The 11,586-nt window shown below is 52.8% G+C and overlaps 5 protein-coding genes and 1 non-coding gene across 6 annotated transcripts; 4 read left to right on the forward strand and 2 right to left on the reverse strand.

Moving 5' to 3' along the window:
* Positions 1-1,214: 1,214 nt before the first annotated feature.
* INS49_001722 (uncharacterized protein) lies at positions 1,215-2,813 on the reverse strand (the record flags this gene model as incomplete). The annotated part of the gene is made up of 1 exon (XM_043162545.1): positions 1,215-2,813. One exon carries the CDS (start codon positions 2,811-2,813, stop codon positions 1,215-1,217), a length of 1,599 nt encoding a protein of 532 aa, XP_043031051.1.
* A 1,422-nt stretch (positions 2,814-4,235) lies between these two features.
* Positions 4,236-4,940, forward strand: INS49_001723 (uncharacterized protein; the record flags this gene model as incomplete). Its single annotated transcript, XM_043162546.1, has 1 exon — positions 4,236-4,940. The coding sequence occupies one exon, from the start codon at positions 4,236-4,238 to the stop codon at positions 4,938-4,940; it is 705 nt and encodes a 234-aa protein (XP_043031052.1).
* A 262-nt stretch (positions 4,941-5,202) lies between these two features.
* Positions 5,203-5,605, reverse strand: INS49_001724 (uncharacterized protein; the record flags this gene model as incomplete). Its single annotated transcript, XM_043162547.1, has 2 exons — positions 5,203-5,442; positions 5,501-5,605. 2 exons carry the CDS (start codon positions 5,603-5,605, stop codon positions 5,203-5,205), a joined length of 345 nt encoding a protein of 114 aa, XP_043031053.1.
* Positions 5,606-6,799: 1,194 nt separating this feature from the next.
* On the forward strand, positions 6,800-6,870 carry INS49_001725. Its single transcript has one exon. It is a non-coding gene; the product is annotated as a tRNA-Gly (tRNA).
* A 1,731-nt stretch (positions 6,871-8,601) lies between these two features.
* INS49_001726 (uncharacterized protein) lies at positions 8,602-9,265 on the forward strand (the record flags this gene model as incomplete). The annotated part of the gene is made up of 2 exons (XM_043162548.1): positions 8,602-8,958; positions 9,080-9,265. The coding sequence occupies 2 exons, from the start codon at positions 8,602-8,604 to the stop codon at positions 9,263-9,265; spliced, it is 543 nt and encodes a 180-aa protein (XP_043031054.1).
* A 1,236-nt stretch (positions 9,266-10,501) lies between these two features.
* On the forward strand, positions 10,502-10,940 carry INS49_001727 (uncharacterized protein; the record flags this gene model as incomplete). The annotated part of the gene is made up of 3 exons (XM_043162549.1): positions 10,502-10,527; positions 10,559-10,731; positions 10,798-10,940. The coding sequence occupies 3 exons, from the start codon at positions 10,502-10,504 to the stop codon at positions 10,938-10,940; spliced, it is 342 nt and encodes a 113-aa protein (XP_043031055.1).
* Positions 10,941-11,586: the final 646 nt, after the last annotated feature.

Raw genomic sequence — 11,586 nt, forward strand, 5'->3', positions numbered from 1 at the left:
CACTTCAATTTGTCACCGTCTAGAGATGTGAGCTCGAATTGCACCAGAATGTGAGGTGTCGAGCTGTAACATTGGAATTTGATAGAGATAGACTAGGGTCATACTGCAGGAGCTCTTTTGGGCTGTTGTGCACATGTGGGTGAAGTGACGATTTTAAGTGTCAGATAGGCCCGGAGCAAATCGTTCTGGCAATTGGGAGGGTTCTTTCAATGAATGGTAAAAGACCTGAATAATTGAGCAAGATACTACTGCCACATTTCGAAAAGATAACGGGCTGGAGCTAAATATTAAATAGTATATATTCGACCTACACGTGCCTGGGGCCCTAAGAAATCATCTTGAAGGCACATTCGCATAAATCTCAACAAGCTTCCAGATGCTTTCTGGAATTCCGTACCTCATTCGCCTGAGTACTATGCAATGTTCTCGGCCGTAGACTGTCAACTCACACAAAAATGCTTATACCAATATGCTAAAGGAGAGTGAGTTTTGGTATTACCGGTCGCTATTTATCAACTACATCAAGCCTGCCAATAAAACTCCAAAAAATACTTCCTGTGTCAGGCGTGAACAATCTCGAGACTTCGGCCTAAGTCCTGCTTCGCAAGAGCCCAAGGCGATTAGGATGTGAGCCAACAAGGCCAGGAAGGTGACCATGCTCGCAGTCTTCGTCCCCGCTGCAGCCACCACGGCAGTGTGACAGGACGTCCAGTCTTCCTACAGGTGACATACGGATGGGATGAATTGGCTTGCAACGTTTGAGCTGGTCTTAGAGCAACTATGTCTGTCTTTGATAAGTTCTAACAGAGATGTACGCGCAGATATAGACAGGTGGCTGATTTTGACTCTGCCGTTTTTGAGATGAGGTCAAGAACGATTTCGTACATACCTTGGACAGCTTTAGATTAACAGCACAGTACAGCCACAAATATACTCTAGAAAGGAGACGGAAAGTCCATGCTGTTAATACGCAATTGGTGTTTGGGTGGCTGGCTCGTCTCGAGGCCTGCGAGCCTTAGCAAGAGGCATACTCACTTTGGTGCTAGCACAGCTTTTCAAATGACGATACGTCCTGTTAGGTGGAACAGCTCTAGCAAACGATTTCAAGTTCTGACTCTGGTAATTGCTTCTACGCCTGCCCGCGAATGGTCTTCCTGTGGTCCTTTTACCGCTAGAAATAAACTGAAAGCTTTTCCGTCTCAACCAACGAGGTCTCAGTTCTCCGCCATCTTTCCCTGCCAGAACCAGCCCTTCCCTTTCCTCAACACCTTGTTCTCCTCCCTCTCCTCCAACGGAAGGGGGGATTCGCCGCCAAGCACATACCGTCGGTGCCAGCTACCAACAAACAAGCCCCTGGGATCCATCTTATCCCTCACGGCCCTCCACGCCTCGAGGTCTTCGCCGTACATGTCCTCCACATCCTTGACGTTCACCTGGGCGAAGTTCTTGGCCCAGTGCGGCTTCCCACCAAGGTCCCGCATTAGCCATTCAAATGCCTCGTAGTAGCGCTCCAGTGAGGGCGGGTCAAGGTCGTAGGGCCTGTAGAGGGTCGCGTTGAGGTACAGGGTCGGCCCGTCCTTGCAGGTCGGGTCCAGGTAGGGCCGCGACTCGACGCCGGTGCCGTCTATGTTGGGCAGGAAGCGCGAGGTGTCGGTTACGCGCACCTCGAGGGGCGCGTGCACCCACAGGCCGCGGCTGCTGAAGGGGATGCGGTGCTCGCAGTAGTCGCGGTCGCCCGGCTGCAGGTTGTTGAGCCAGCACGACAGCCTCCTGATGGCCTCGGGCCCCTTGCTCAGCGGGATGGCCCACTCGTTGACGTACTGGCTGTACAGGCAGTTCATGAGCAGGGCCTTGCGCTGCGGCTGCACCGCTGAGGTGGTGCTCCCGTCGCGGAAGCCGTACTGCATGCCGAAGACGAACCACTCGACCCACGGAAGGACGCGTGGGACGTATTGGGTCAGCCAGAGGAGGTTGTGGTAGACCAGATAGCCGAGAGTACCGTCGTAGCCGTCACGAGGGGGATCGCGGTGCGGCTCGGTGGTGACGTTGGCGGTCCAGACAACGGACCGGCGGGTGTAGGGAAACCACCAGACGCGGACAAAGTGGCCGCGGTCCCAGAGGGTGGAGGTCCAATCGCGGAACATGACAGCATCGGAGTCGATGGTCTGAGTCCACTTGAGTGAGTAGGCGGCGGAGGTCTGGAACTTGATCTCCACGATGATGCCCAGGGCGCCAAGCGACAGCAGCGCGGCGCGGAACAATTCGTTGTTCTCGGTGCGGCTGCAGGTGCGGGCTTGGCCGTCGGCGGTGACGATCACGAGCTCGACGATGGACTGGCTGATCAGCCCATAACGCAGGGAGGAGCCGTGAGTGCCTGTGGAAATGACGCCGGCGGCAGACTGCTCGTTGATGCTGCCCAGGTTGGGCATGGCCAGGCCCATGCGGTCGAGCTCCTCGCCAAGCTGCCACAGGCGGATGCCGGCCTGGAAGTGGACGATGTTGGTGTCGGTGTCATGATGGATGATATCGCGCAGATCGTCGAGGTTGACGAGCCACGAGGAGGTGCAGGTCAGGTCAGAGGGCGAGTGGCCGGCGCCGGTGGTGGTGATGCGCCGCCTGCACTGGCGGGCGAGGTTGACGGCCTTCTGGACCTCGCGGACGGACTGTGGTCGGATGTACAGCTCGGGCTTGCTGGTGAAGGTGCGGGCCCAGGTCCTGTGGGCATGGCTGGTGGTGGCGCGGAAGGGGATATCGTCGGACGAGTGCTTTTGGATGGTGTCTCGCACCCGCTGGTCGAGGCTTGAGAGGTCCATCCTGGTGTCGATCCAGAGGTGAGAGCCGGGACAAGCCGCCCTTGGGGGCGGGCGAGACGGGGCCTATGGGGCAGTTTTGTACCAAGGCCTGGGCTGGTGATGAGTCGTAAGCAGGGCTGAGATTGAGGATCGGTCGAGCTAGAGGATGTCCACAGGCCAGGATGGGATGTGTTTCGACGATGGGGTCGCGACGCTGCGAGTCAAGATGCCCGGCTTTCATGCGCCTGTCCCTCCTATGCCGCTTCGCAGTAAGCCTCGTTTGAGGTAGGGAGTAGACAATGTCGGTCCTGGGCCTACAGGCCACAAATATTGCTCATTCGTAAGCAGTTTGCCTCAGGTCTAGAACGTTATCGAATGGTGTCGTGGTGTGTGGGTGACCACGGGACCAGACAAGGCGCTTCCGGGTCCTTCGGATCTGGGCAAGACGAGTCACCGGTGAGCGTATTTCGATGCTCCGACGAGATTTTGGGTAGACGCCATTGTGTCTGATTGTGGGTTTTGATATGTGGGAGGGTGATCTGCTGAAGGGGTTGGAGCTGAAGATGAAATTGAGTAAATAAGAGGCTCACAGTTATTAGGGCACAATCACCGAGGACAAATGTCGATGATTGCTGCATTACATCGATCAACCAGTTCCGGCTAGCGCCATCTGTCAGGCCCAGGGCCCAGGGCCCAGGCTAGGGGACTCAGGGCGATCATCCAGCCCGCCCGGCCCCACTTTACCAGCACCTACCGCCCGTGACAATGCTCCTGATGAAGCGCACAATGCGTGGTGGACGCGGATGGCGGTGTGTCGATTCACCCAGGATATCCCGTGTTCCGCTCCATGTGTATTATCAGTATCCCAGTATCTCACGCGTTGAACAACACTGCGAGGTGCAAATGCTTGATGCGCTCGAAAGAAAGGGTGCACAAAGGGTGTAGAGCGTAGTATACGCCAGCCCACCTAGTACCTTCCCTTACAAGAGAGGCTGGCAGAGTACCAGAAGGATCTCCTCGACCTGGAGAGGCTCCGGTGTGTTATCTTCCTCAGATATGCTACTAATCTGAAAAAGGTCTATTGAGATGGTACAAAGATATGAGCTCTAGTTTAAGTATTTGAAAATTAAAATCGAGGGTGCTGAGAGGTAGGTGAACTGTATGTCATTTTCATCTTCGCCCGGTGCTGGTTGAGGGGTCGAGGTTGGAGGGGTCAACAACACGCCTGACAGCTGCTGTCCGTAAAGGGCAAGGAGCTTGGGCCGGCTTTGACCGTCAGGAATCCAGGATCTAGCTCCTGCACTCGTCACTCGTCACTCTCACTCGTCCATCCGTCTTGTTACGCAGAAACACCTGCTTTGCAGCAGACCAGCCATGTCTGACTGTACTTTCCACCTTTCCACATAGGTAACACAACGCCCCTGGAGGGTACACAGACGCGCAATGGCTTCTCCCACAGACTCAGACTCGATATTCACCACCAGCAACCCGCCGGTCGCACGCGAGACCAAGGGCTCGATCCCAGCGCATACGATTGCGACCCCAACCTTCGGCCCCGGCGGATCCTTCAGCCTCGTCGTGTCGATACACATCGACGCCCCGCCCGACACCGCCTTCACCGTCCTGACAGACCACACCAAGTGGCCCGAGTGGAACCGCTTCGTCCCCAAGCTCACCGTCACCTCCAGCCCGCCGCCCGCCGGCGCCGACCCGGACGCCGGCGCCCTCGAGACGCTCATTCGCAGAGACGACGGGTCCACCTACCTGAAGAAGGACACCAAGATGAACTTTGACGTGCACCTCGACCCGGACAATACCGACCCGGCCAGCGGCAGGAAGCAGGCCATTCAGGTCACGCTGCTGGAGCCCTACGACCGCGCGGGCAGGAAGGGCTGGCGCATCGCCTGGAAGCCCACCGGCTACCCGGGCGTGGCGCTTCGTGGGGAGCGCGTGCAGGAGTTCGTCGACGACGGAAAGGGGGGCACCGAGTACACCTGCTGGGAGACCATGTACGGCTTTCTGGGCCCCGTCGTGAAGCTGACAACTGGCGCCAAGCTTGAGAAGTGCTTCCAGTACTGGGCTGAGGATCTGAAGAAGAGGTCTGAGGAGCGCGTCAGGGCTGAGACTGCTCCTCCGATGGGCGAGTGAGGGCCCCCTCGATGAGGGATAGTGAGCGTGTTAGAGGTCTCGAGTGAGATGCGAAGTTTACTAATTTACATGGCATGGACACATTGCACATGTCGCGTTTTGGAAGGCGTGGGCAGCCCTAGATGCGTCCCCTTCAAGAGGCTATATTCTGTCTCGACTCTTGGTAGCCGTATTTATATCTAATGCTTAAACATAAAGACACCACTGTCAAGACTAGGTATCTTCCTAAGCGTGACGTGAATTGTTCTTCACGCGACTTCCCCTAACCCCTCTTCACGTCGATGACCGGGGCGGATTCGACATAGACAGTCAGAGGCGGCTCCGCCAACCCAGCCCCCCTGGCGGTCTTCTTGAGCTCCTGGTGGCTCGGGTCGGTCTCATCGTAGTACTTCATGTCGTCGAGGCTGTAGAAGGATGACTGCGCAACGATGGTGTAGCCCTTGGAGCGCGGGTCATCGTGAGCGATTCCGGCGCTCAGGTATGCGATATAAGGCTTTCCGTCCTGAAGAACCGCGTTAGAGACTATTCATAGCCTGTGCCTCGTTCACTACTCGACTTACCCTGTTCTGCTCCTTAGCAAGCTTCTCATAAGCTGCAAGCAGCTTGGCCTGGTTCTCGGCTCCGTCGAGCTTGAACATGGTGACGCGGTTGATGAGCTTGGACATGTTGTCGGTCTGGGTGAGGATAATGATATCGGTGATAATAATACTTGAGGTGCTGGTTTCGAGTCTTGGTTTCTCTGTGCTCTGGTGTCGATGCTCAGTCTTCGTCAGTGGGACCTCGCCCGCGGCTTATATACAGGCGGAATTGACGGAATCGCATCTAGAGCTGATGGGGCATAATTGCCGAGGAACGGGAACTGCCCCTCTTGCTCGATCCGGATTTGCGACTGGGCCCGCCCAGTCGCGCACGACAATGACAACCTCCGGTATCACTCAATGCTCAGGCAGACATATTGCACGCAAAAAACGCATGAATCTGACGAGGCCTTCATGTCCGCATGAATCTGACATGGCCGACCGGAAAATTCAGCCTGCGCTGCATGAAGCGAGGTAGCAGTGTGTGCCTCGAGTTACGGCCCTCCGACGGGATCTCGGCTCCTACATGTAGCTGAAAGGGCCCGGAAGGATCCGGGGATTTCGGTCCCGACCGACTCCCCCGGCGCGGACTTCCCCCACCACGGGGCGGAGATTGATGGAGGCTACACTAAGAGCTCTTGTGATACTGTAATAAACCTGTGGTTCGACTCCGGTCCCCGTGTCGCTTAATCCATTATCAAGCACACCGGCCTCAGTACAACTTGACAATTTCCCCCTTGGCTCCGTACCAGCCTGGCACCTGCACACAGGAGGTATGCAACACGACCGACATATAGCACGCACTGACTTTGTCTCACCTGATTGAATTTATTGTTGTTCTTACTAATACCAGAGAATCTAATAGGTATTAATACTAACCTTTTTAAATATTCAATGCTGTAAGATACAATATATATAAAGCCTCGCTTTATAAACTACCTTGCTTTTAATAAATAATCTTTAAAGTCTCACTATTAACGTAACCAGCTTCTTAAGGTTTAAATTTTAAAGTATATCTTAAAGCCTATTTATAAGGATATTAGGTGCTGTTTTCACTATGTAAAGTCTTACTTTATAAAAGATATTAAAATTAAAAAAAGCTAAGGAGTTTATATATTTAATTTTAAAAACTTAAAAAAATAATTTCTTACTTATATATGAGGACTTATAAAAGGGTTAAAGTGGAATTATAATAATTTAGCATTTCATTAAAATGAAGTTTGCTATATATATAAAAAATTTTAAGGGATCAGCATCCAAATGAGAACGCGACTTTTCATCGCATGTATGGTGTAGCGGTAACATTCAACCCTTCCAAGGTTGAGCTCAGGGTTCGACTCCCTGTGCATGCACACGGTTGTCTTTTGTCAAAAAAAAAAAATTTCATATTTTTCTTTTCTCCAGTTTTCTTTTGGGATGGGGGAGGAGGGTTATGCTTGATGTATGCAAGGCTTTACCAGTTAAGGCTGGTGGCTGTGTGGCAGGGCGGTTGGGCCCTGCAAGGGGTCCCGGCAGAAGCCCCCTGGTTGATAAGGCGCCGCCTGTCGTTCAGGGCGCCCTCCAAACTTATCCTTCCTCCCTTTCTTTCTCAGGTCAGCCTACGCTTAATTCCACATAATATGGTGCACATTTCAAGCCTCCGTACTGTGAAGCCCCAGTGACGTCTCATGTTAGCGAGAGCGTTTTCTCGGTTGATGTGGGTCTGGTCTGGCAAGATTTGAGAAAATGGCAGGGGATTGAAGCCTGCTCGCCGCTCCGGCACGCCAAAAGCGCCGGCGGTCGGAGCCGAGTGTCAAGGTTGCAACTCATCGAGGCTGCAACGGCGGCAAATGACTTGCCTAGGTACCATATTGACAATCATCCTTGGTCAGCCTCTGTGGGACACTACGAATTGACCGCTGAGGTGTAGCCTCTATCAGATGAACTTCTCTAGCATGTTCCACTTGGGATGATTGACTGGGACAATCAACCTGGAATAACGTACTTGATGCATTCTCTGATGGGTCAACTTCCCGTGGGGTACCCTCCTGTGGGATACCCTCCTGTGGGATATCCTCCTGTGGGATAATCTCCCATTGGATACTCTTCTGTGGGACACCTTCCTATAGGATACTCTCCTGTGGGATAATCTCCTTGTGGCAACATTCTTTTGGGATGGATATTTAGGATTGGTTGGTGTGGGACACCTGGTCATGGGATGGCTTCATGTGGGATATTTTACTGTGGCGTAACCTTTGTGAGATAATTGGTCTCTCCCTTACATTGCTTGTTTAGAACTGTCATGCAAGAAACGTCGATCAGGTACTGTCAGTCTTAGCTCCCTTCTATGTGTTATTAGACTGCAATGTCACTTTTATGATCCCTGCAAGCTGAAGGAGAAAATAGGAAGGAGGGAGTAGGAAGAAGCACCCGAAGAGGGGTTGCATTTTGGCGGGTTTTCTCTTTCTCCAAACAGCACTCTGATCTGAGCTTACTTTTTTTTCTTCCATTTCTGAACTTACTAACGATTATCAACCATCCCGAGCACAAGGCCATATGTCGTAAATGCTCCGCTGACAAGTGCCCGCTTCCCTCCCTCCCTCTCAGGCCAGCCCTGCCAATCGAATAACAAGAATGCATCGTGAGAGCCCCACCCCAGCAGCCATATCACAACGAACCTTGTTAATATGCCCACTCTCAAATAGACGGGCCGAGACCCTCCATGAAGCAGGTTACATGAGAGCGGCGAGCGCGGTACTTTTGGAAAAAAAAAAAGAAAAGGCATGTGTGTGGCACGAGTTTTGCGGTTGGAAATTTGCTGGAATCGGAGGAGTCAAATGGCTGCTTCCGACTCGCAGCACATAATGAACACCGCGCTTAATCCAGGAGTATGACTCCGCCAATTATCACGTAGAACCAGCCACCCAGTCAGTAACGAGCATACAGAATGGCTCCGGTGACTTCCGTCAAGTCCCGAGGGTCTTCGAACGTGATATAAGACGGAGAGATGCCCAGCTTGCCGTGGTCGAGGTTCTCAGTCGCATCTAGTGGGACACACAGGCAGACACACACGATACTGTCAATACACTACTCTATTCATCACAATGTTCGCACCCATCACCGCCCTCTTTGCCGCCGCGGCCCTGCTGCCGGGGTTGGCATCCGGCGCCACGCTCAGTGGTCTGGGTACAATCTCGGTGATCAACTCCAGCTCCTTCACCACGGCCACACCTGACATGTCCATCGGCTGTATCGATGCCGCTGGCAGGCTGGTCATGGACGGCTGTGCGACCTTCGAATTCCGCGACGCCTACCCCAACGGTATCTTCACAAGCGACGGGAACTGCTCCTTCACAGACTCGTCACAGCCGGCGAACACGGACAACCGCTACGGTGCCAGCAGCTATGCCTGGTCGTGTTGGTCCCACGAGGCCGTGGTTACTGATCAGATCTACACAGTCGTGAGTTGACGTCTCCCGTCATCATCTCGTGCCCTCCTTCCAGAACCTCCTTGCACCCGGTTCCGTAACTTTCGGCTATGTCTCGGCTGTGAGATCATGACTGACCATGAGCCATTTCCAGGATGGGTTTGCATATCCATTCCTCTGCCAGGGCGACGTCAACTGCTACTTTGACATTCCCAGTGCACCATCGAAGGGAAGCCAGCAGCTGCCGGTCTGGAGGTACACGTGGGGCAGTGCACAGCCGGGAATCACCCCTGGTCATCTGAAGGCCCTGCTCCTGTGGGAACCCGTCTCATCCTCGTGAAGCGGGATGCAATGAGGTGCCGGCTCGATGAGGGGCTTTGTATGAGACGGAATGTCAAAAGAAGCAATGTCGTAACGATCGAAATTGGGAGTTCGGAGCTTGATTATTCCCCACAAATGGGCTGCATGCCGCACGGCCTTCCGGCTTGGAGGGTGGTACTGACAGGGGAAAGAATGGGTAAACTTTTGGGCGAGTCGACTGACTTGGAGTCCCTTTTTTGCATGCTTAAGTCGGGAACGCGTGAACCCTTTTCAATGTTTATCCGGTCCCCAAGGTTTTCTGAGCGTGGCACTTTCAGGGAGGTGGCGACGCTAACCTTGATATTCGAGTACTTTCTCCTCACAGTACCAGCAGAGGAATAAGGAACAGTATCTCAAAGTGCGTGCAGCTATTGGAGAACAGATTTAGTAGTAGTAAGAGACTTCTGAGGTCAAGATACTAACGGATAAAATGCACCACCTGAATCGGAGGAACTGTGACGTTCGTGTGGTGGTTGACTGGTCAGGAATGCTCTTGTACCCGGGGAGGTTGCAACGTCAACCTATCTCCCCTCTTCCTTTGAGAGCTGAAAGTTAAATGCATGAAGAGACAGCCGTGCAAGGAGAAGGTTACAATGTAATAAGCATCATCCTGTGACATTCCGTAAATTTCCTTAAGCACCAATGACAGGCCCTTTGATTACCGATGGGCTTACCGAATGTCGTCCTTCAGACATTATTTCTCATGGACGTGCTACCTAGGTATGTGCCTTACTAGGACGTAATTTTTTCATTTCAGCCTGTCCAGGCACTTCACGAGGGCAAAATAAGTGATGTCAACATCTCGCATGGTCAAGGCGCATGTATACGTCAGGGAAGGACCCTTTCTGGTACAAAGAGCATTTGTAGGAGAATGGCATGGACGTGCTTGGTGAGGTCACTATTAAGGATTCCCTTGGCACGCTGACCACCTGACCCGTGACCAACGGCTCCCTAACTTGCCAGCCCTGCGGCGTCAAGATTCTTGACCGACTCTCACCACCGCTATAGGCAGTCCTGGCAAGTAGCATTAAGAACTGCCACCTATTAAGCTCTATTTAGTCTCAAGTTATTCAGAGAATAGCATCAAGGGTAACCCCCCATTTTGACTGTATGATGGGTACCATTTCTGACTGTTATCCTGTTGCTGATGTGCCCTTGAACCAATCGCTGGCTGCCAAGGATCCTCGTCAGGTCTAAGGAGTACGACTCTGACAACATGGGCATGTCTTACGTCTACATTCAGTTTGGACCTTGCTGACATCTATTCAGATAGTGTTCAGGCCTATGCGGCCGACGCCTTCAATGTTGCCGATTGTCTCTTTGAGCTCCGGAGTGGTGATGCCACCACCCTCAGCACCAACTGCATCTCTGAGCTCCTCCGGATTGTAGACCAGCAGTCAGCTACGATCAACATGGCTAGCAAGATCGAATCCTGCTTTGGCGAGGGTACCACCGCCAAAGGAGCTCCGCATCCAGGGCCTGTCCCAAAAGCTGACTTGCGTCGTGAAAAAGTATCCCCTCCTTCATACCGCGATGGATCCAAGGCGGTCACGAACGCGACCCAGGACTTGGCTCTGAACAGCGCCCACCACCTTCATCTCGATGTCCAGGCCGGTCGCAGCAGCCCCGGGACGCATACCAGCAATGCCACCTGAGGCTCCAATATTGGCAAGCTGGTCACAGTCATACGGCAGCTGGACAAATTGGTATATCGGCTGGCTAAGGCTTCTGACAACTCCAACACAGAGGCGACTGTAGTCCGTCGTGACCTGGCCCTCAGTGTAGTGACGCACAAGTAGGATCAGCGGGGTGCCCCTGTCCAGTCAGTTGAGGAGCATGGTCATGGCTCTCTCTGTCCCCACCTGGTGCTGCTGGCATTCCTATCTCGAGTGATTCCAGTTGATCGCCAAACCCTGAACGCCTGGGTTTACATGGGATGATTGGACTTATCGCTGTGCAGTGGAAGAGGACCTTTGTGTATTCTGCTGCCCGCAGAAGTGACTGCAAGAATGCTGGTGAGACGGCGGCCACAGCGAGGATACAGTTCTCTACTGTCTACATATGGAGAAAATGAGTACTAAGTATATTATAAACCTATGTAATGTATTTGAGTTTAAGCATTTACCACTGTATGAAGGGACTGGATGCATACTGCTTAAGAAGCATATGTGTACAGATTAAAAATGAGACCACGTAATGTATTTGAAACTCAACATATTATGAAAACTAGTAGTAGATCCCTTTGAATGTATTTATAACATTGATAGTTCGAATGGAATGCTAAAATTGTGCCGTAAATGA

Source organism: Diaporthe citri, assembly GCF_014595645.1.
Source record: "Diaporthe citri strain NFHF-8-4 chromosome Unknown scaffold_1, whole genome shotgun sequence".
Taxonomy (NCBI): Eukaryota; Fungi; Ascomycota; class Sordariomycetes; order Diaporthales; family Diaporthaceae; genus Diaporthe; species Diaporthe citri.